Genomic DNA, 23,041 nt, shown 5'->3' on the forward strand with positions numbered 1-23,041 from the left:
AGTTGGCAATTGTCCTAAAAGCATAAGCTGCTTTAGGAAGGGGCTCTGAAAGCCTGCAGCTTATTGGCCAAGGTAAAAACGCTTAGGCATCTCATGAACTTTTAATTAATGTTGTGGTCCTGATTAAAAAGAAGAAACCGCTTGATAAATGCAATCAAATTATTTTAATTAACACAATTAAGAAGCTTAAAGTTTCGAAAGATCACCAGAAAGCTTTCTTTTCTTTTCGTTGCAGTTTTAAATCGGCAGTCAGGTTCAGGAAAAAATAAGTTTGCTCAGTTCAAGCGGGTAAACCACATCTTAGAGAGACTGTCAGAAAATGAGCTCAAACTTGCACGCAGACCGGGTTTGTTCTCAGAAACTTATGTAAACCCAGCGTGGTGTCTGAACTGATTTATGCTCTATTAAAATGGATTTTTATACCACAAAGCCGGATTTGTTGTGCTGTGTTCGACTGGCAAATTGTCAACTCCATGAACCAGATGCACATGTCTGATAAATAAATACATGGGGACGGGGATAAGGTCTAATGTTGTCATGCAGGTTCTCTCTGAATAGCTGGATTGTTCCTTCTGCTTGTGTTGATTTGGATATTTAACCATTTATCAAATAACAAAACTCTATTTTTTGTTTTATTTTTTGTTCGGGGTTTTCTTCAGGTTACATTAAAGTAAAACTACAATAAACAATGTGAGTTTGTAGAAACAATAACACGCTCTCTCGGTATTTCCGTGTGCGTCTCCACCTCCTCCCGCTGACGTCGCGCGCTCCGTGACGTGCTTTATTTTGCGTGCGGCAGCAGCTTCAGCTGACACGGAGAGGAGGACCGCGGCGTTATTGTCGTTTCATTTGTCCAAGTGTCGCCTGACCTCAGCACGCGGACGTGGACTTCGCGGCCGAAAGGACCATATAGACCGTTCCGTGGTGACTGTGTCGTGCGTTTCTCTGCAAGCAAGCACTGCACGACTGAATCGCACCTGCCGCGGAGCATGGTCAACAAAGACTGATCAGCACTGCGCCTGTGTGCGCCCACAAACAGAGCCGAAGCTGCACACGATTCCTCAAAGACATCTGTTTGTTTAAAAGACCTCCGTGGGCTCAGGAGGCTGCTGCTGCAGGAGAAGGTTTGCGTGCACGAAATGTGAAGTCCGGATCGGCCGAACCCGACCGATCCGTGCCTGCCAGGTTTAATTATAACACGCTTGCTTGCGCTTCTTTTTGCTTGGATATCCAATACTAGATCCTGCAGCTGCTCGAGAGACGATCAGGCCTTCATCGATCCTTTAGTGATCTAAAAATAACAACACAATCTAAACACAATCACACGTCCCGGTAAGACCAGTTTGACGGTCACCGTCAGCAGTCCCGGGGGTTCGATGTCCCCATAAAATAATAAATAATAATAATAAAAATAATAAACACAGCAGCATGTGGGTCACTCCCGAAGATGTGTTACTTGCTGGCGCGTTATGGATCACCGAGAGAGCGAACCCGTATTTCATCCTCCAGAAACGGAAGGGCCACGGGGATGGAGGCGGAGGACTGGCGGGTGAGTACCATGTTTTGTAAGCTGTTGTCATGACTCCGTAAGGGGGAAAAATCCAGTATTTAGTGTAAATTTGGGAAGAGAAAAAGGTCAGGTGATGGTCAGCTGCACGGTGACAGTGTGTCAGGCTTAACCGCAAGTCGATGCTGGACGGCAAAAAATAAATAAATAAAATGGAAGAGCACGTGACCAAGCAGCTGCCAGACGGCCTTTCACCTGGTCGCGTCTTCCTGGGAGAAAAGCTGAGCCTGCTGCTCTCACAGACCTCCTTCATGCCGGTGACAAACTGCGACCTAGGGCGCTGACATCACACAGAGGGAGGGGGGCAAAGAGCAGATCCTTCAGTGTGTGGGATCTACTGTCTGCTTACACAACTTCCACCCACCGACCCACCCATATTGGAGGTCCATAATATGGTTTAAAATGTCTCAGGGTGTTCCTGCCTGCAGTGGAAATTAGATTCCATCCATCACAACAACAACAACTATTGCAACTGTGGTTTCAGCTGTGCAGCTGCTAATGGCTGTGAAGCCTCAGCAACAGTGAATCTGTTTGAGTCTGTTTGCTTGCTCATGCTGAATCATTCCCCCTGCTTCATTCTCTCACTCTTCCTCCTCCTCCCCCCTCCTAGCTTGTTCCATCCAAAATGGGTCAAGCAGGAGGCACAGGAGAGCGACAGGTTATGGTGATGGCAGGATATGTTTTTTATTTAACAGTTTAGAACTTAAAGAAGACTGTTTTACATAGTTTTCGTACATGAGGGATATTGTACTGTGTGTGGTGATTCTGTGATGAAATAGCAGCATTCAAATTAGTTCAGGGGATGTGTTTCATATAGGAGCATCTTAAACAGCTGCTCAGACTCCTTGTGATCCAGAGCTGAAGAGAAAGTGATGCTTTTGTCAGTAATCGGTGTTCATCAGTTCTCACTCTCTGTCAGTCAGTGTCACCGCCCACTGAGCTCTAACACCTTGAACTGTGACAAGACTGAAATCTCTGAGGACCACTGTGACTGAGGAGTAGGTGAGGTGGGGGCCGGTTTCAACTGTTATACAGTAAAAGGCAGTGAGGTACATCCTGGTTCGGTCGATCCAGGATGTACAACGCGGATGTCTGACGCAGATTGACAGACAACCACAGATTTTCACATTCACACCTTCAGCCTTTGAACACAATTAACACGATAACTGTCCTGCACGAGCAGTTTAGCTGTAATGAGCGACACAGGAGTTGAATTCATACGTGCCTTCAGTGATGTCAGATAAACACTGTGCTCGGCTAATCAAGTTTTAGTTTCACCTCGGAGTGTAGTACGCTGAAATTTATTTGCTTCAAACACTGAGGGGCTGTGTAACGCAGAGGCTGCACAGATAATCAGTCCTGCTGATGACGCTCCCACAAAAGTAGTAAAAATGTAATTGTGTTACGGTCCAAGGTGAAACTAAAACTTAATTGGCTGGCTTTTCTCCTTTTCCTGCGTTGGCTGAGTGCATCTGAAGTCATTAGAGCCGCATGAACGTATAGTATAATTGTCGTCCTTGGACAAATGATCGTCTTGTGAATTTAAAATGACAAATCCCACCGTACACGTCTTAATAGTGGCTCCGTTTAAAAATCTTTAGAGATTTTCACAACACAGCAAGATTTTGTGTTGCATAGATTTGCTGTAATTATCTGGTGGATCAATGTTACAGTGAATTTCCTGAATATGTAATACAGAAACCAGTTTTAGGCAGAATAAACGGACTTTAATTCATTTTTTAACACAGTCTATTAAATTAAATGCAAATAAAGAGATGCAAGTATTATAAGTATAATAGTATAATATCTGATCGCAGGCATATTTGTGTCATCTCGTCACCATTTCCCCAGCCTTATTCCCATAAAGGAGGCCGGTAAACATTAGGGTTCTTCTCAATTCCAGAAAAAGACGAATATTACAGATTTAGACACTAATATTGGTAATATGACCTGCTATCATATTGATAATTAGACCCGCTGCCTTCTCTTCTCGGTCTCTAGTGTGTCCTTGCTGTGGCAATGCAGAGTGTGCTAAGTGGTGCTGGAAGATGATGTCATTTTTATGTAAAAGCTGAGCTTGCTGACTTGCATTGTGTGCCAGTTGGCACGCAGCACCCAGTGACACTGGCACTGCCCTCAGTCCTTTCAGGGGTAGGAGAAGCCATCAGCAGCACCGGACTCGAGCCTTTTACAGATCAGCATATTCATCTTGACCGAGCTGCAGCTCCCATGTCTCAGAGCTGGAGGGAGGTGGAAAATGGAAAATATGTGCTTGCTTTAGCTGCTTCAGAAAAACTTTGGGTTATGTGAGTCTATGGGTGTCAGCATCATAAAATATGAGGACCAACCCTGCACGAGCAGTTGCAGAACTTCTGCATTGTATGTAGAGAAACGGATAACTAACCCTTTTTGATAATATAAGGCTGGATACATCCAAAAGAAGAGGAAGATGTATCGACACAGTGAGAGCCACTTTCACATCAGTTTTTCTCTTTTTTTTAAATATTTTTTTTTATCAGCATTATAAAAGACCTCTCACTTCTTCACTGTAACCCCTCAAAGAGCCACTGAAGACTCAAGAAAAGCCTGTAGGATGAAAGATGTTAGCCGTGTGGGTGCTCATAAACGGGGTCTGTAGTGGTTAAGAATAGTAAGAATGCAAAAAGTACCACATTTATTGGCCTTCCTGTAATATTTGCTTTTTCCTCTACATGCTTATCACAACTGTGAAAATGAACCAGTTTAAGATATAAAGGTAGTCGGCTGGGCTACCAAATGAGCTGTAAAAGGCTGGGAATCTCAGATTTACAGTGTATAAGCTGTACTTGCAGCATATGAGCTAACAGCGCTGCACATATAATGCAGGCTGGGAGGAGTCTGCTCACTTCAGTGTTGAACTGTTGATGGTCACATGCTGTATAATCAGCCTTTACAGTAACAGGGTAGAATATGAAATTCAGAAAGGAAGGAAATTTAAAAATGCACAACAAAATGTGTTTTTATCAGATGTAAAAGCACTGAATATGCCTATTGTGAAACTCGTTACACAATAGGCATATTCAGTGGTATGTAGACAGTGGTGCTTTTAGCATAAAATGACACCAAGTACAACACACTATTTCACAACCTGATAATAAGTAAATGTTTGCCTGGTGCAAGTGTGTCGTGCCGGACAGATTCCCTTATCTTGTGCTTTAAGACGAGTCTTTGATGTGAGCAGGCAGAGAGATGTGGCGAGGGAAAAGCAGAAAAATGTGTCTAATATCTTAAATTGATGCAGTGAAACATTTCATGTGGTGAAGATAAAGATCCAGCCTTGTCTTGGCTTTCTGTTATCTGAAACGGTATTGATTGTAATTCCGGGGAAGATTGTGGCCTTTTGTTTGCTTAATATAAAATCCCACACCAGCAGGGCCTCCGACTCTGCTCACCCAAGCAGAAAGAGGATGTAAACAATGGAGAAATGTATTTATACCAGTGCTGTCAGCTTGGTTTCCTGTTCTTCTGCTGAGTGAAATGCGTTAATGTTTCAGAGAATGTGGTTTGTTTCCCTCTAACAATGAGGATCTCTGATTGTGTCTGAGCGGAGAAGCACAAAACATCACATGATTTCAGTTCAGGGGATGATTGCTCTGAGTTTTCCAGCCACATGCTGGATGCTACACAGCTTCATGCTGGTTGCGCACCCACTGCTTCAGTCTGTGGAAGGAAATGTCAGCGTAAAGGCAGAGGTTTGATTTGGAACAAGCAGTCACATGAACTTTGGTTTGATGAGTTAATGCTGCTGGGGTGTGGTTTTTGGGGTTGCTTATCGTACACTTGATAAAAGATCTATCGCGATAAAGACGGTGAAATGACTGATCTCCTGTATACAGCGCCGCGGAAAGTCACAATATTCATTTCTGTATTTTTTTGCTTCCAAGGAGATAGACTTTCTCTTTTTTTCCTTCTTTTTTTAAAGGACTCTTGAGCAACAGTTCTCCAGGCTGTTCATTGAGACACTGGCTCATTGTGAGCCCGGTCCTTCTACCTGATCATTTTTAGAGGATTTTTTTTAAGCTACTTATGAATTTTCAAGCACCAAAAAAAAGTAACCAACTCAAGACATGAATCAGTGTTATGTCTACACATAACAGACAACCTTTACTGTTGTAAAAGCACATCATTTGTTTTGCTGGATCAAAAAACTGGCTTATCTTGCTATGGTGTGCTTTTTAAACTTTTAAATTGAGAAGTCGAAAAAAGTGGAGAACAGAATAAGAAGTGGTAGGTCTAAAAAAAATTAAAAAAAATAAATAAATAATCCACAACAAATGAACAGTGTCTGAAAGTTATGTGCTTAAGAAATAATAGTCCAGAGCTGATCAATCAATCTGGCTGTCAAGAAGATCTTCATAAGACTGAAGACTGAGGTATGCCACATTACACAAGATCTGGGCTGAAATCAGGAAAGAGGTACAACAATGAGTGTCTACAGCTATGGACTGGCCTATCCAGACCTCCACGTGTGGGATCATCTTTACATCCAAAGACGAGCTTTGAATGTCCTTCAAGAAGCCTGGAGAACTGTTCCTGAAGACGGCCTAAGAGAGTTCAGGCTGTGTTGAGGAATAAAGGTGGTAATACCAATTATTGACTTTCGATCTCATTAGAGTTATACAAATTCTTATACAGTTTTGTTTGTCGTATATACTGTATTTCCATGCCTATTTCATTAATTTGCTGCACCTGTATCCCACTTATGTAGCAAAATTGAAAGAAATGAGGTGTGGCTACAGACTTTTGCACAGTATTGTATAAAAATTGGCAAAATGGGTCCAAAAATAGCTGAACAACTGTCTTTCCTGCTGTTTGCTTTGGGTTTCACTTTAAACTATATGAACCAAGCTCAAGGTGGTCATAGAAGTTCAGTGGTCTCACCTGAGTTTCCTGCGTTAAACCTCAAAGCAGACGCCTCCTCAGGCTAAGCTATTCATACCATGCAACACACAACTGAGTCTCTTTTTTCTTTTTCTTTTTTTTCCCCTCCTCAGACTCCAGGAGTTCATACTTGGACACTGAATTTCTACCTATCACATCTATTTTTGAGACAAATTACAAAATGCTGATTATTTAACACATTAAAGTCCTCTCTGAGGTGTGCATTTTTTAACCTCGTCAACGTTCTTGTGTCGAAGAGGAAGTTGTCTTCACACTCATAACAGTTTTGCTGTTTCTCTCAGCGGGGTAAACCAAAGTGTGGATTATCTCACTGGTTTCGTGGTGTATAGGACTCCAGTCACCTCTGGGTGGTTTACTGCTTTGTGCAGGCGCTTCTCAAGGTTCAAGATGTTGCAAGTATGAGTCAGTATTTTTGTTTATTTGTCTACGGCTGGAGTTCTCAGGAAACGGCTGTTACGCATGATCTGTAACATTTGGCATAAGTGTAACTAAAGAAGTACACAGCAGATATCAGTCAGGTTAACCAGCTTTTTGATGAGGCTTCTTGATCTGTTCTGCTTTTGAGAGGTAAGAGGAACTGATAAGTAGGACTGTAAAAAGAAAGGCAGAATTTACATGAGTACAGAGATGAGAGAGCAGAGCGGTCAGTGAGTCTAATCCATGCAGATGTGCTTATTTTATTAGTTCTCTCTCAAACTGCTTTTCCCCCATGAAAATTCAGCTTCCTTCGTTTGTCTCGTTTCCCTCCTCCCTCTCTTGCTGTCTGTGTGACTCATACTGTGTGTGCTCTGATGAGCAGCAGAACAAAAATAACCTGTCTCTCATGGCACTTAATTTTTTTATGCTTAATATAGTGCAAAAATCACAGCAATAGAAGTCTCAAGACACTTTGTGTTGGAAGACAAATACCCTAGAACTGATAGAAATCCAAAGACACCCTATGAGTAAGGATTCTGCAATGCTGGGGGATATTTTTACCATTTTCATTTTAATGTAGGAGACTTCGAGCAGAAGCAGAGTCGGGGAGGCTGCCTGTCTCCGACATGGGTTGAGGGGCTGACTGCAGAAGAGAAAAGAAAGGCACAGAGAGACACCAAACAACAAACTTGGGGGGGGGGGGGGATCACGTCGTGCAAAAATTCATGTGTAGGTTAAAGAATAGAAGTGCTCAGTGCATCATGGGAATTCCCCCAGCAGCCTGAGCTTATAGCTGGGAAACTGAAGGACGATTCAGGGTCAGATGATCCAGCCTGAAGTATTAGTCTTATGAAAAAGAAAACTTTGAAGCTTAATCTTAAAAATAGAGAGGGTGTCTGTGTCCTGGACCTAAACTGGGAGCTGGTTCCACAGGAGAGGAGCCTGATGGCTGAAGGCTTCTGCCTCCTGTTCTACTTTTAGAGACTCGAGGAAGAAGTAAGCCTGCAGTCTCAAGAACTGAAGTGCCCTGCTGGGATATCAGGAGTTTGTGAGGAGAAGGATGTTAAATTTACTTCTGAATCCAACAGAGAACCAGCAAAAAGAACACAACAGTCCCTGTTAGGACTCGAGTTGCACCCATTTGGAACAACTGAAGGCTTTTCAGACATCCTGATACTAGGAAATTATAATAATCCAGCCTAGGAATAGTAGAAAACTAGCCCAGAAAGCCAGCTTAATAAAAGAAAAGTCAGAAACAAAGCAGAAGGGAGCAGCATATCTTACCTTTTACACTTATGGTAAAATAAAGCAAGCAAACCTTGGCATCCCCACAGAGCGAATTCTGATAAAATCACCGGTGTTTTTTTCTAGTTTCTTTAAGATCCAAAGGCACATATAGAGGGTCTGCCTTTGTAAAGAACACTTGGAGGTCAAAAGGCAAATTTAATAGGAGAATAAACACCCTGCTGGTCAGTTGTTTTATGCAATCTGATAAACCTGATGGGTTCACACTAATGGGCTACAACTGACTTATAAATTATTAACTGACTTATTAACCACTATTAAGGCCATTAGTTCATAAATGCCTCGTGCAGAATGGCTCGTGTAGAACGTGTGATTATATGCAGTCATTTCTCACCCGGCACAATCATAACTGTCAGACCACACGTAAAGATCACGGGTGGGTATATGGTTGAAAAAGTGAAAGCGTTTAATGCAGAGCAGAAATGTTTTTAGCCACAGGATGTTTTTGTTGTACTCAAACCACAAGACCTCATGGTTTTCCCCTTTTGCTTAAGCATAACAGCATGGTATACAAATGTAAATACATGTTATTTGTGTATAGATGCACATGGTTGCACATTTTTAGCAGGACTTTTGTGTTGCCGCCTAACAGACTTCTTTCTGTAGTAAATGTATTCTGGGCTCTTGCAGGTTTGCTTGTTGGGACCTTGGATGTTGTTCTGGACTCGAGCGCTCGGATGGCCCCGTACAGGATCCTCTACCAGACTCCTGACTCTTTAGTTTACTGGATCATTGCTCATGGTACGTGCAGAACAACTGAAAGAAAAGCAAACTTACAATTGAAAATGTATGTTGTGCACCAATTCTACACATTTTAGCATCACATATGTGGGCCACTCCACTGCAGACCCATCTGCAATCCTACCACCAGCTTTCACGCAGCTCCTGATGGTTTACCTTGCTGCTGTCACCCATGTTAGCTGCTGAATGCAAGGTGTTACATTGTGCGCTGGTGGTTTTAAAGGATTACGGGCAACGGTGCAAGAATCTGTGGTTTTCAGCCAATTGCTTGATGTAGTTTCATTGTGATTCTCATCAGGTTCTCACAGTAGTCCAATCTGCTACTTACCACAGACTGTGGCAGTAAATCATGCCATTTAGCAGCAATGCACTTTTTAGAAGCAGAACTCTTCTTTGCACCAATATTAAACCAAGTATGTAAATATTCCCGCTTTGGGCTAAGAAATGCATAAGCACTTCTTAATAGAGCTGAACGACTTCTGAGACATTTCATTTTAATTTTGTGTTAATTGCATTATTGATTACAATTTCCTAAAGGTCTGGAAAACTGCTGATCATAACACACAGGCAGAAGTTGGAAGCAAGTCGCAAAGAAGTGCACAGACAAAAGTGAAGCCACAACTTCAGCAACCCCAAAGCCTGCTTTAGGGACCTAATAAGTTACATCCAGTAACTACTCTTTTCCAAGCAAACATTTTTATTATTATTCACACAAATTTCTAATCAGCCAATCACAGATCAGCTACTCAGTCCATTTAAGTATGTATTGAGTTTATGTCAAAATGACTTGCAGAAGTTCAAACAGACCATCAAAATCGAGCAGAAGGGGGATTTAGGTGACTCTGAACAAGGTTGGTTGTTGGTATCAACAGGCTGGTCGGAGTATTTTGACAGGCTACAATAACTCAAGTAACCACTTGTTACTTAGGATATGCAGAAGAGCATCTCTCGAACCTTGAAGCAGGTGGACTACAGCAGCAGAAGACCACACCAGTCTGGTCAGCTGAGAACAGGCAACCGAGGCTAAACCAGTTCACACAGACTGGAAAAATGTTGCCTGGTTTGGCAGCCTTTCTGTGGACATTTTATTTGTGTGTAGCGAGAGTGATATCAATTCTCCAAACTTCAGGGAGTTTAAAGAAATTAATCACATAGACAACTGCCGAGCAGGCTGCTCTGATAGCTGAGTTAATGTCACACTTAATGAAGATGAGGCATGATTGGTAAACAGGCAAACGGATTTTGTTCTGAACACGTGTAACAGCGTATTTAATTAGGTCGTTATCTACCAAATACAAATGTGAGAGTACCATTTCTGCTCTCTATCTGAAATGGAGGCCTACAGAGGACTTGCTTGGCTCTGAAATGCCATTGGCTCCCCTCGCCTCTCCCTCTCCTCCCCTCCCAGTTCTTAATTCCTCCCCCCAGAGATGGCAGGCGAGTGGAGCAGCCTGGCAGACATGGCTAATGCAGTCAATGTGCACTCACTGAAGGGCTGTTTTGCAGCAGTGTTCAGGGATAATGGCCCACAGTAGCAGCCATTACTGCAATCAATTTCTCCCATGACCAGAAAGACCAGTTTTAATCTCACTGCTCAGTTCTAACTAAATTGCCATGATATCCTTTCTGTTTTTTGTTTGTTTGTTTGTTTTGGGTTTTTTTTTTTTTTTTTAAAGAGCATGTAATTGTTTTCTTGACTTTCACCGATACCTCCGTCCTTATTTACCTGTCTTATTAACTGCAGTGCTCTGCTGAAGAGGTAAAATATCTACTGGGAGGCTTTTAAACAAAATAGAAAAACATATTTTAAAAACATGTGTGTGTGGCTTTGGGGAACAACCCTCTGTATCACTTTTGAAACATTACGCCTTCATATGAACTGTGATTGCTTTCACAGGAACCTCCCGCAAAGAGATCACAGAGCACTGGGAGTGGCTGGAACATAACCTGCTGCAGACTCTCTCCATCTTTGAGAATGAGAATGACATTACCACGTTTGTCAAAGGAAAGGTCCAGGTAATGACTCTGACTGTACAATCGTGAGGTTAACTTGCATTCCTACTAACGGCCAGCAGGGGGCGACTCCTGGGATTGCAGAAAGTCTATGAGAAAACATCTCCTATCACTTTACTAAACACTTTTAACTTTAAGAAAGCTTGTTGTAAAGCAAGTAGTGCAGATGAGTCCACAACAGCAATGTGGATGTGTGGGTTGTCTGCAAAAACCCAACAACCTTCAGAGGTTTTTGTTTAAATTGAGGTATTTGTAATACACCCTAAGCATTTCACCTCATGCCTGTTGTGCTGTCTCTCTTCATCATGCTGCAGGGTATCATAGCGGAGTACAACAAGAACCACGATGTCAAAGAAGACGATGACACAGACAAGTTCAAGGAGGCTAGCGCTAAGTTTCGTAAACTGTTTGGGATGCCCGAAGAGGAGAAGCTGGTCAACTATTACTCCTGCAGCTACTGGAAGGGAAAGGTGCCTCGGCAGGGATGGCTCTACCTCAGCATCAACCACCTCTGCTTCTATTCGTACTTGCTGGGGAAAGAAGGTTGGACATTACCCAATTATACTGTCTTCAGTAATGTCTTATTTTTTTCCTGTTTATCGAAAGGACCTCAACCTGCAGAGATCTGAACAAGTCTTTTCAAGATTATATCGTGAAACGCTGTTGTGCCTTAAGCCATTATATTTTTCTTATATTCTTTGAAGTTATAGCCTTTCACAAAGCTTAAACCATATATTTAATGCTACTTTAGTTCACTGATATTAAAAGTATGTCCTGTTTTTTGGGGGGGCTTTTTTTTTTTCTTACTTTCAGTCAAAATGGTGGTGCGTTGGGCAGATATCACGCAGCTGGAGAAGAGCGCCACCCTTCTTCTGCCTGATGTGATCAAGGTGAGCACGCGTACCAACGAGCACCTCTTCTCCGTCTTCCTCAACATCAACGAGACTTTTAAGTTAGCGGAGCAGCTGGCCAACATCGCCATGCGGCAACTGCTCGACAACAAAGGCTTTGAGCAGGACCGCTCGCTGCCCAAGCTGAAGAAGAAATCACCCAAGAAGGTCTCAGCACTCAAGAGGTAGGTCCTGGTGCAGAGCATTACTGCTTCTTTGCTTTTAGAACTACTGAATATCTACAAGTTTCTGTTATCTTATGTGAGAAATTTGCATCTTTCAGAGATCTGGATGCGAGAGCTAAGAGCGAGCGCTACAGAGCACTCTTCCGTCTGCCCAAAGATGAAAAACTGGACGGTCACACAGACTGCACCCTGTGGACTCCCTTTAACAAGATGCACATCCTGGGACAGATGTTTGTGTCCACCAACTACATCTGCTTCACCAGCAAGGAAGAGTCGCTGTGTAGCCTCATCATCCCCCTACGGGAGGTGAGTCATTCTGTTTATTAACAGCTTCAAAGAATAAAAATAAAAACAAGAAAAACAGCAGATCTTGAAAATCAGACCCACAACTTGAAGCTCAAATAAGCGGCTTGACAGTCGTTTATCTGACTGATATTGGTGTGTGTGTGTGTGGGGGGGGCTGTCACTTCCCATCTGCTCTTAAACACAGTGTGTACATAATGCAGCTGTCATGCTGAATCGCTGTCATCCATTTCGTTCACTGAGAGCTGTAGACTGGCGTTTTAACCATTTAGGAGTCATTTTCTGTATTCGTGTATAGCTTCGTCACTAAGTTCTAGCTAGTTTCAAATGTCACAACCTCGCTTAGAGGATGTGAGGAGAGTGGAGAGTCCCAGGTATGTAACGCCAGCTATCTGCCACCTAAATGGATCCCTGAGATCAATCCCCAGGCACCTCAGCCCCGGCGCCGTTCCTCAATAGGTCACATCATGGGGTAAGGCGAGGTCTCACTGTGGTTTCATGCTTAACCCCCTGTGATGTATTTCTTAATTTGACTCATGTGATGACTCGCATGGTCAATAGTGGGACAGTGACCTCAGACGGTGTCCAAAGGGACATTCCCCACTCGAGGTAAAATACCTAGAAATCTCCCCTATTTGTTCCCCATCAGCCATAAAAAGCTGATGGTTTATTGTCGTCACCCCACGGTGTGGTTGGGTGGGCGGCATGGACGCCCAAGTTTATGAATACGTTTTAAAGAAATACTCTGCTTTAATGTTTCCCTGTTTAATCAGTTATAATTATATCTGATGTCAGTCTTCACTGACAGACGGTGGCTCTCTTACAGCCGTAGCTGATGAGACGTCTTTTCTGGATCTGTCTCATTGTGCAACTGGAATTTGATTCGGATCTGGCTTACTATGAAAACTGTATCTTTGGATGGATCTGATGGATTTTGATTAGTCAACATCATTTAATGACTGAATCTCAATCTGTAAACAAAGTTCAGCATGAAGTGTTGCATTTCAACTGTTCCTTTCAACATGGCGGCGCGTGCACACGCAGCGGCTTCTCTCTCTGCACTACTCTGCCTGGTTTACACTCAATGTCATTTACCCTTACCTGAATACTGTATATTGTATATTGTATAGCTTTCTTGTTCATTTGTATTGTATTTATTTAAATTTTTACTTTTTAATTATTTTATTTGCATTTTTTAATCATTCTCTTATATTTAAATGTTCATTGCTATTTTATCTAGGGTTTGAGAGTAACGAAATTTCTATTCTCTGTATGTCCTGTACATGTGGCAGAATTGACAAATAAAGTTGACTTTGACTTTGACTTTGACTTAAAAAAAAGTTACTTTAAACTGCATTTAATGCCATTTTGGAGACTTAAATACAATGCAGCCTCGTCAAATATTCAAATCATCTCCAAGATCCAACTATTCCAGACATTTTTCCATCAGTGTGACTGTGACTCTCCATAGCTGCATACATGGAGAAATATGTGCAGCTAAACACATTGTTTGGTCTTTGTTGCTCTAAAATTTTACTCCCGGCATCCTGCAGGTGACCATCGTGGAAAAAGCAGACAGCTCCAGTGTGCTGCCCAGCCCGCTCTCCATCAGCACCAAGAATCGCATGACCTTTCTGTTTGCTAACCTGAAAGACCGAGACTTCCTGGTGCAGAGACTATCCGACTTCCTGCAACAAACCACCTCTAAGACTTACCTGGAAAAAGAACTCACTAGCAGCCTGAACAGCTCAGATGATGAGGTAGGTAGTTTCATTCGGTCACTGTGACATCGTCCAGGTTAAAGCTTCAAAGGCTGAATAAGATTTATCTCCAGGTTTACTCCCAGCATGGATCCCTGCTGTCCAGCAGCCCTCAGCACAGTCTGGGCTCAGAAGGCGAGCGTAAATTTAACCTGAACGACAGCAGCGTGCCCACAGCCACACAAGCCCTCATGACCATGTATCGTCGCAATTCCCCGGAAGAGTTTAATCCGAAGCTGGTGAGATAAATTGCATTTTCTTTTTTTGCATTATAATTAAACTGCACGGTGGATTGATGCTAGCTGCATGTAAATTTTTGTTGCTTTCCCAATCAGGCGAAGGAGTTTCTGAAAGAGCAGGCATGGAAGAACCACTTTACCGAGTACGGACAGGGGGTGTGTATGTACCGCACAGAGAAGACGAAGGAACTCGTTCTCAAGGGGATTCCCGAGAGTATGAGGGGAGAGCTTTGGCTGCTTTTCTCCGGTGAGGAAATGTTCAGGGTGGGCAAAATTAGAGCCCAACCGATATTAGGTACTTTAAAAATCTGACATATTGGTCGATAACATTTTTTTTTTCTTTTAGACCCTATAAATAAACTTGTATCATAAAAAATGTATTATATGTAGTTACTGGTGAGTGCTTCATACGATAATAACACAAAGGAGTTTAAAAAAGTGGGTTTTTTTATGGTCACAAGTCAATGGATTATTCCTTTAGGCTGTGTTTGGATCAGCTGATTGTTGTTTTTGTGGCTTTCCAAACACCAGTTGCCAAGAGGAAGTTGCAGAGTGCCCTCTGGTGGTAAAACTGTGCGACAACAACACTCATAACAGTTGAAGGGTGTTTCTTCTGTCTGTTCTTCACTGTTTTAATTATCATTTATTGGCAGTTATTGATACTGATACAATGTATCGGCAAATGGCTGATGTCAGTCTGGATCTAGCAACAAATAAATAAATGGTACACTGTACCTGAGAGGCCTCACATAAGATTTTAGTTTTAAACCTTTTTATGTTTTACAAACTTCTAAAATGTTAGCGTTTTTAGCTCTGATAAATTTGCTAAGCACTGTCTATTACTCTAGTTGATTTTGATGTGCACAGTGATAGTTTCTAAGAAAATAATCAGCCACACATTTAAATAAATGTACAAATGTTCTTTCTGGGATTAAAACTTTGGTCTGATTATCAGAGTAAATATGGTTTAGAGACCTTTTTTTTTTCCCTTTTGTTTCGTTTCTTTTTTGGGTGGGTGGGGGGGGGGTGGTCTGAAAATCAATCTCAGATCTCACTTGAATTTGTGTGGAAAAGCTTGTACATCATTTTGCAATGCTTCAGATTACACAAGGCTCCTAACTGTCACAACATGTTACGCGTTTAGGTATGCACTTGCTCCAGACTTTCCTGTTAGCAAGCTTGCGTTCATCCTCACCTGATTGGAGCCTGGTAAGCAGCAGCTCCTCCTCCTACTCTCTATGACCTACTTGTTGCTGCTGAAAGCAGTTTTCCTCACGGCAATCTATCCCGAGACGACAATTTACCGTGCTCCATTGAATCATTCAGCTGTTGCCAAAGTGTGTCTCATTTTAGAACAAATGGTTAAAAACCAGTTTGGCGAGGCTCTATTCTGGGGCAAATTCCAATAAGCGTGTTTAATGAAGTATGTGCACAGAGACATTACAGGTCCGTGAGGACTTTAATGTGTGTAATTGTGCTGCAAATTTATTCAGATGACTTGGAGGCCAATTGTAAACCTACAAATGGGTCTCTGAGCTACAGTATGTGCATGCCAAATAAGAATAATCTGTATTACAGACAGTTTTTTTTTTTTTTTTTTTTTTGCTGTTCATTTACTCAAATCAGGTTTCAGATCAGAGCTATGATGATTACACAATCAGTTGAAATACATATGATAATGCTTGTACTACTATTTTTGTTTGTTTTATTTTTTAAATTATTTATTAATGCATTTGGTTGTTCAGCTGTTGTAATTCCATTTGTCTGGGATCGAGAGAGTACAGCTGTCATCACACGCCTAAAAGATGTATTAGATTATTTAAGTTTATAAGTAAATATATTAGATCACTTACCTCTTCATGTGCAATCAATGAATCAGAGTTAGGTTTGGCATAGATTGGCTGCCCTACTGTGTTTTTCTTTAATTCTCGAATTTGTCTTTCACAGGAGCGATCAACGAGATGACCACCCACCCTGGATATTACGAAGACCTGGTGGAGAAATCGATGGGCAAATACAACCTGGCAACAGAGGAGATTGAGCGGGACCTGCACCGCTCTTTACCCGAGCACCCAGCCTTCCAGAACGAGATGGGCATCGCTGCCCTGCGCAGGGTCCTCACTGCCTACGCGTTCAGAAACCCCAACATCGGATACTGTCAGGTGCTCGCATGCTTGCTTTTTATTGGAGCGGCAGAAAAATCAGCAGTCCTTGACAATGCTTGATTTCTTCTTCTCTTCTTCGATTCCACAGGCCATGAATATTGTTACGTCGGTGTTGCTGCTTTACGCTAAAGAAGAGGAGGCTTTTTGGCTGCTAGTGGCGCTCTGTGAGAGGATGCTGCCTGACTACTACAATACCAGGGTTGTGGGTCAGTATATGGATGTCGTGTTCTCTCTATTTCACTTTTGTTTTCTGTGTATTTAACATTATTTTCTTGTACAGGAGCTCTGGTCGATCAGGGTGTGTTCGAGGAGCTGGCCCGTGAGTACATTCCTCAGCTCTACGACTGCATGCAGGACCTTGGTGTCATCTCCACTATTTCGCTCTCCTGGTTCCTCACCCTCTTCCTGTCCGTCATGCCGTTCGAGAGCGCGGTGGTGGTGGTCGACTGTTTCTTCTATGATGGAATCAAAGTCATTTTTCAGCTGGCGCTCTCCGTGCTGCACGCCAACATCCACCAGCTGCTGGGCTGCAAGGACGATGGGGAGGCCATGACCGTACTGGGGAGGTAAGAAAAGACGAAGCACTTCCTTTTTATTCAGTGATTTTTCTCTAGTGTTTCTTCATCATTAATAATTGTTAGATTCAGTATCTTTTACACACGTCAATCAGCCATGATTATCATTTTTGACACCGACTTTTTAAAACTTATCCATTGCAGGTATCTGGACAGTGTGACCAATAAGGACAGCACCCTCCCTCCCATCCCTCACTTGCACTCTTTACTCACAGACAATGGAGAACCACACCCAGAGGTGGACATCTTCAAACTCGTGCGCAGCTCCTACGAGGTAATAAACCTGGATCATGACGCGTGTTTCTAAGTTTGGTTTTGGTTATCTGAATTCACTCCAAAGATATGAACTTAGACTTTTATGGGATTTGTTTGGACTTTTACCTGATACAATCCATTTTTTGCGATTCTGCTTTTGTTTTGCTGTGATAACATCGTTTTACCACAGCCAAGCTGACCTATTTCACTTTTTTTCCCTTTCTGTCAGAAATTTGGCTCCATTCGTGCCGACGTGATTGAACAGATGCGTTTCAAACAGAGACTGAGGGTCATCCAAACCATCGAGGATACAACTAAACGCAATGTGGTGAGGAGATCATCTTACAGAATCTGGAATTAAGTAAATGTGTTGAGAGGTTTTTAATTGTTTCTTTTGGGCAGAATGCCAGTAGAGTGATCTGATCGTCTGTCCTACATTTACCCTGAATTTCATTTTCTCTCTTCTATTTTTAATTTGGTTATATAATGTTTCAGGTCAGAACCATTGTAACAGAGACTGACTTCAGTATCGATGAGTTGGAGGAGCTCTACGTGCTCTTCAAGGTGAGTTAAAGACAAATCCAGTGACTATAGATTTAAGCTGTGCTTACAATTTGCTTATACCACAGGTCTGTGTAGTAGAGGTGGGCCGATCGCTGCAAATATCAGTAACATTGATACTAATACTGGTATTGGATTGATACTAGTGCAATAGGATCAATACTTTGTTTCTCTCCAAGTTCAGTATGTAGTCCACTGAATTGTGTTAAATACATTCATCTTTAGAGGGGGGGGTGAAAAAATACACCTCAAACATGCACTATGAAAAATGTCTCAAGCTTTTTTTGACGACTGTCACGTCCATTGTATTTGTAACCTGTAGCACTGGCTACAGTTGACCCAATGAGCTTTAGAGACAGATACATTTACACTTAAAGTCTCCGATAAACTCAGGTTCAAAATACATGAGAAGGTATAAGATGTGTGGTTTTTTTGGGGGGGGGTTTATTAACTAATTATCGTTTCATTTTTAACTCCTCTTCATAATTTCTTTAGGCGGAGCACCTAACCAGCTGTTACTGGGGCGGCAGCAGCAACCCCACAGAGCGCCATGACCCCAGCCTGCCGTACCTGGAGCAGTACCGCATCGACGTGGAGCAGTTTAAGGGTCTCTTCAACCTGCTGTTCCCTTGGGCCAATGGAGCCCATTCGGAGCCCCTGGCTGTACGCTTCTTCCGTCTTCTTGACCAAAACGCAGATGCCCTCATCAACTTTAGAGAGTTTATCACCGGTTTGGGTAGGTACAGTAAGCTTTTAATCAATTCTTATTTTTCTCAATATTATCTCTATACAGTTAACAGCTTATAACATGACTGATGATGTTCAGCTAGCAAATTGTTTTTGTAATTTGGAGGTAGTTGGAGGTGTAATGTGGCAGATCTCTAAAGCTTTTGGTTGTTTGTAGGTGTTCTGTGTCACGGGGACCTCACTGAGAAGCTAAAGCTGCTCTACAAGATGCATGTCCTCCCTGGTGAGTGTGTTTGGATTCATTGTGGTGACCTTAGAAGGTCTAAAAATGATTTCACACTAGCTGTACAGAAAATGGGAAAGAGAAATGGTTATGCTTCTTGATTTATGTGTTTTGTTTTGTTTTTTCTCTCCATTCACTGTGGAAATTGCTTTTTTTTAAAGGGCCCGCTTTAAGAAACCCCCTGTTGATATAAATTATACCCTGAAAGCTTTTAGCTGAATGCACCCTTATTTCTGGATTTTCATAACATTTTGTCATAGAAACCAAAGGTCCATTATTCGTGCATTTAACTAGTCTGGAGCAGTTGTTTTAAGCTTTTATTGTCCGATCCCACATGTTGAGGATATCAAGTTGAATTCTAAATCCTAACTTCTTTAACAGAAATGACTCATGAACAAGAAGAACCCGACTCTGCATTTGAAGCCACTCAGTACTTCTTTGAAGACATCACTCCGGAAACATCCGTCGGTGAGGTTTCGTTCTTTTCGTTGGGATTTAGATTTGTTTTGTTTTTGCGTGAGGAATTATGCTACATAATGATGATAACTTGGCGTGGTTCTCATGATATTTGCACGAGTGAAACTTCTGTTGTGGTTATGCTTAGTCACGTGATCCTCACATCATGTGATTTGCAAATGATAGTGTGGTTGTATTTTCTTTGGGACCAAAGGCTTTGGATGCACGTTGTGCACACTGACCGTTATGAAGGAACAGCAACACAAATGAAAGTTTACACGTGTGTTTCAGCAGGTGGAGCATCCATCAAGTTGCCCCAGTTACAATCTATTAGATCAAAAGCTGTTGGGCGTAGGAAAAAACTGCTGTATAAATGCATGTGAATGAGGCTTGTAGTAAGAAAGCACAACAAGCTCAAATAGAGTAGAAAAGCGCTAAATAAGAACTATACAACTGCGTGAGTGAGTGAAGGTCCACAGCATGATGCTGTTTTTGAATATGTTGAGCATGAGTCTCTTAGCTATTATGAAGTTTAGAGAAGTAAACAGGCGCAGATCAAATCTGTGGTCAAATGACTTGGTGGTAACTTTCTAGTGCGTATACTTTTCTGCAGTCTTGTGAAAAAGAGTTTCCATCGGCCTCTATGCAGTTCTGTAAAATAAGAAGTTTTGTTAATGCAGTGCCGTAGAAAAAGGCTGAAAAGTGTAGCTTGTCTGGAAGGGTTACCAGGGGAAAGCCTCTTTATCTCTAAACAGAATATGACACAATGACTTAGGTTTGCAAAGGTCGATCTGAACAAACTGCAAGAGTCCTGGAACAAAGTCCTTTGATACCATGTTTAACAAAAGCCAATCAGATCATATGAGCAAAAACACTTCATACAAACTGCCAAGCACGGTGGTGGAAAACTGATGATCTCAGTTTGTTTAGCAGCAGCAGGACCATAGCACCTTGTAGTATGTAGTATTGTAGACCCAAATGTGAGGCTGTCTGTGTGACAGCCAAAGCTTGTCTGAAATTAAGTCATGCAACAGCACAATGACCCCAAGCACAGCAGAAAATCTACAACAGACTGACTGAAAAAGAAAAGAATCAAGGAGTCACAATGGCTCAGTCAAACTCTGGACTACAAATGCTGCTGCATGCTTTAAAATATAAATAAATTAGAATTTGTAATCAGACAACTGTTTGACCTCAACCTTCCTCTTTCTTCTCAGGCCATGACTCAAAGTGCAGAAATGAGAAGGATGATGGTTTTGTCAGAGTGACATTCAAAACTGAGAAAGGTAAATAACATGGTCACATGTATTACTGCATATAGGTCTGAATGTGTTATTCATGCTTTTCTTCCATGACCACGTTGAAAGGACTCTTAGATTTTCCTTTTAAAAAAAGTATGATTTAAGCTGGTGAACGATCACATTCTTTGTCCATTTCTGCAGTGAAGAAACTGAACACTCCTGATTACCGCCATTACCTGAAACTGTGGAACCAGGAGATGAGACCTAAACGGGAAAACACAAAAGACCTGCCGAAACTGAACCAGGTGAGACTTCATTTGCTGCACAGATTACTCAGCAGCGTGAAGACACAGCCATCAGTGACCTGTTTTTAATGTTTCTGTCCTGCAGAGCCAGTTCATCGAGCTTTGCAAGACCCTTTACAGCATGTTCAGTGAAGATGTGGCAGAGCAAGAGCTCTATCACGCTACAGCAACGGTCACCAGTCTGCTGCTGGAAATGGGAGAGGTGGGAAAGCTCTTCTCCTCCTCTTTCAGAAAGGACCACAACCAGGAGGGGAACTCGGAGCCGAGCGTGTGCATGAGAGACGTTTTAGATCCTAAAGGCACCCAGGAGGTCCAGGAGCTGGGGGACATTTTTGTCCCTGCAGGTCTTGAGAATAAGCCGAGCCCCTGTGAGGAGGGAAAGGGGGATGAAGACAGCGAGCAGCTGCCCCCTATGCAAGACATCAAGCTTGAGGACTCGTCCCCTAAAGACACGGGCACTTCCTCGGCTATGCTCATCTCAGACGACGAAACCAAAGATGACACTTCAATGTCATCTTACTCGGTGCTCAGCGCGGGCTCTCACGAGATGGACGAGAAGCTGCAGTGCGAGGACATCGCGGACGACACAGTGCTGGTGCGCAGCGACGGCGGCTCCAACGGCGAGAGAAGCAACCGGCCTCTCGGCGGGGGGCCTCACGACAGAGGCCTGCCTCACAGCACGAGCATCGACAAAGACTGGGCCATCACGTTCGAGCAGTTCCTGGCTTCCGTCCTCACCGAGCAGGCTCTCGTGCGGTACTTTGAGAAGCCAGTGGACGTGGCCGCTCGCATAACCAACGCCAAGAATGCCAAGAAAGTCGGGCGCCCCCTGTTGTCAACAAGTGACTATGAGATCTCGCTGTCTGGGTGAGGAGTTATCACTAAAGAACTGTCCTAAAAGGAAAACAAGAGTATAAATCAGTGGTGTTTTGTAAGGAGAATGAAGGTAAGCGTGTCTGTGTGTGTGTGTGTGTGAGTAATAGCTGAATGAATGGGACCAAAACCTCTCTTAGTAATGTATTTTAAAATAAATTAAAGACTTTTACAACAATCACTAGACTCTGTCCAGCTGAGAAGGAACAGAACATGCATATTACGGTTCGCTCAGATGAAATCCACGTGTACGTCGTAGCTGTACTTTATAAAATATCACGCATAGGTGTTAATACTGTAATCTCTATTACTCTTAGGCTATGTAGATGTAAATGTCAGTACAGTTCCAAACTGGGACATCAATAGTCTGCAGTGCGTACGATCACCTAACGTTATATCCGATCAAACTTGTTGCTTCCTTACTTTACGAATTCCATTGGCTGCTAATGAAAACATTTCTTTGTTTCTCAGTGGATGAAAATGTGAAAAACACAAAAGAAAACCCATGAAAATTCATAAGAGTGATTTTTTTTCCTGAGTTTCCATGTAAACTTATTTCAGCACCTCTATAAATTTAACACAGTGTGTCACTTTGGCAAATTTCGTATGCATATTTGTATTTTCTGTGATGTTAACTTTCAAAATACGGTCCTTTTAAAAGCCCCAGTTCATTTTATCCAGTTATAATAACTAGTAGGAACCAACCTGTATAATTAAACTAATAAAAATAATGATGGGGAAAGGAGAAAAATGATCCACATAAACAGTTTTTCTTTCTTTTTTTTAATTAAGAAGACATCCAGTCATGCCTCGTTACTACAGACAAAAGTGTTGGTCGATGGTTCAGGAAATCAAAAAAAGTTGTGTGTTCAAGGAAAATGATTAGTACACTAAAATGCCGTTAAGAGCCTGCACTCTCTTTATGTTTACAGCAAAATCCACTAAGATATGTTTCCCTGCCTTCAGGCTAGCTGTTTTGTTTTTGCTTTTTTAAAACTTTTTTTATCTTTATGCTCTGTACATTTTTACGTTGCTTTTTTTTTAAATTAAAGTTCTTTTTTGTGAATACTTTCAATTGTAAACGCCCAGTGTTTAATTTATTACTCTGGGTTCTGATGCATTGTATATTACTCCATCCTATTAAAGTTACAGTTTGAATGGTTCAATGCTGCACAGTAAAATGCCTCCAGTCTTCTTTCTTCTTCTTTCACTGACCTCATATTGCTGAGCGCCTACAGTCTGAAAACAAGGAGTGATACTGCCATCTGGTGGAAGATTG

General features: G+C 42.2%; 1 protein-coding gene across 1 annotated transcript; it reads left to right on the top strand.

The window, feature by feature from the left end:
- The first annotated feature begins 777 nt into the window (after positions 1 to 777).
- Positions 778 to 22,929, top strand: tbc1d9 (TBC1 domain family, member 9 (with GRAM domain)). The gene is made up of 21 exons (XM_085409669.1): positions 778 to 1,549; positions 8,861 to 8,971; positions 10,869 to 10,987; positions 11,299 to 11,527; positions 11,798 to 12,059; positions 12,158 to 12,365; positions 13,916 to 14,122; positions 14,197 to 14,361; positions 14,458 to 14,608; positions 16,309 to 16,523; positions 16,615 to 16,732; positions 16,807 to 17,092; positions 17,246 to 17,375; positions 17,586 to 17,684; positions 17,852 to 17,920; positions 18,413 to 18,653; positions 18,822 to 18,887; positions 19,269 to 19,355; positions 20,561 to 20,629; positions 20,786 to 20,889; positions 20,975 to 22,929. Exons 1-21 carry the CDS (start codon positions 1,429 to 1,431, stop codon positions 21,758 to 21,760), a joined length of 3,843 nt encoding a protein of 1,280 aa, XP_085265795.1. The 5' UTR covers positions 778 to 1,428; the 3' UTR covers positions 21,761 to 22,929.
- Positions 22,930 to 23,041: the final 112 nt, after the last annotated feature.

The sequence above is a fragment of the Rhamphochromis longiceps genome, linkage group LG6 (assembly GCF_057381845.1).
Source record: "Rhamphochromis longiceps isolate RC_006_pf linkage group LG6, R_longiceps_female_GT1.1, whole genome shotgun sequence".
Classification (NCBI taxonomy): Eukaryota; Metazoa; Chordata; class Actinopteri; order Cichliformes; family Cichlidae; genus Rhamphochromis; species Rhamphochromis longiceps.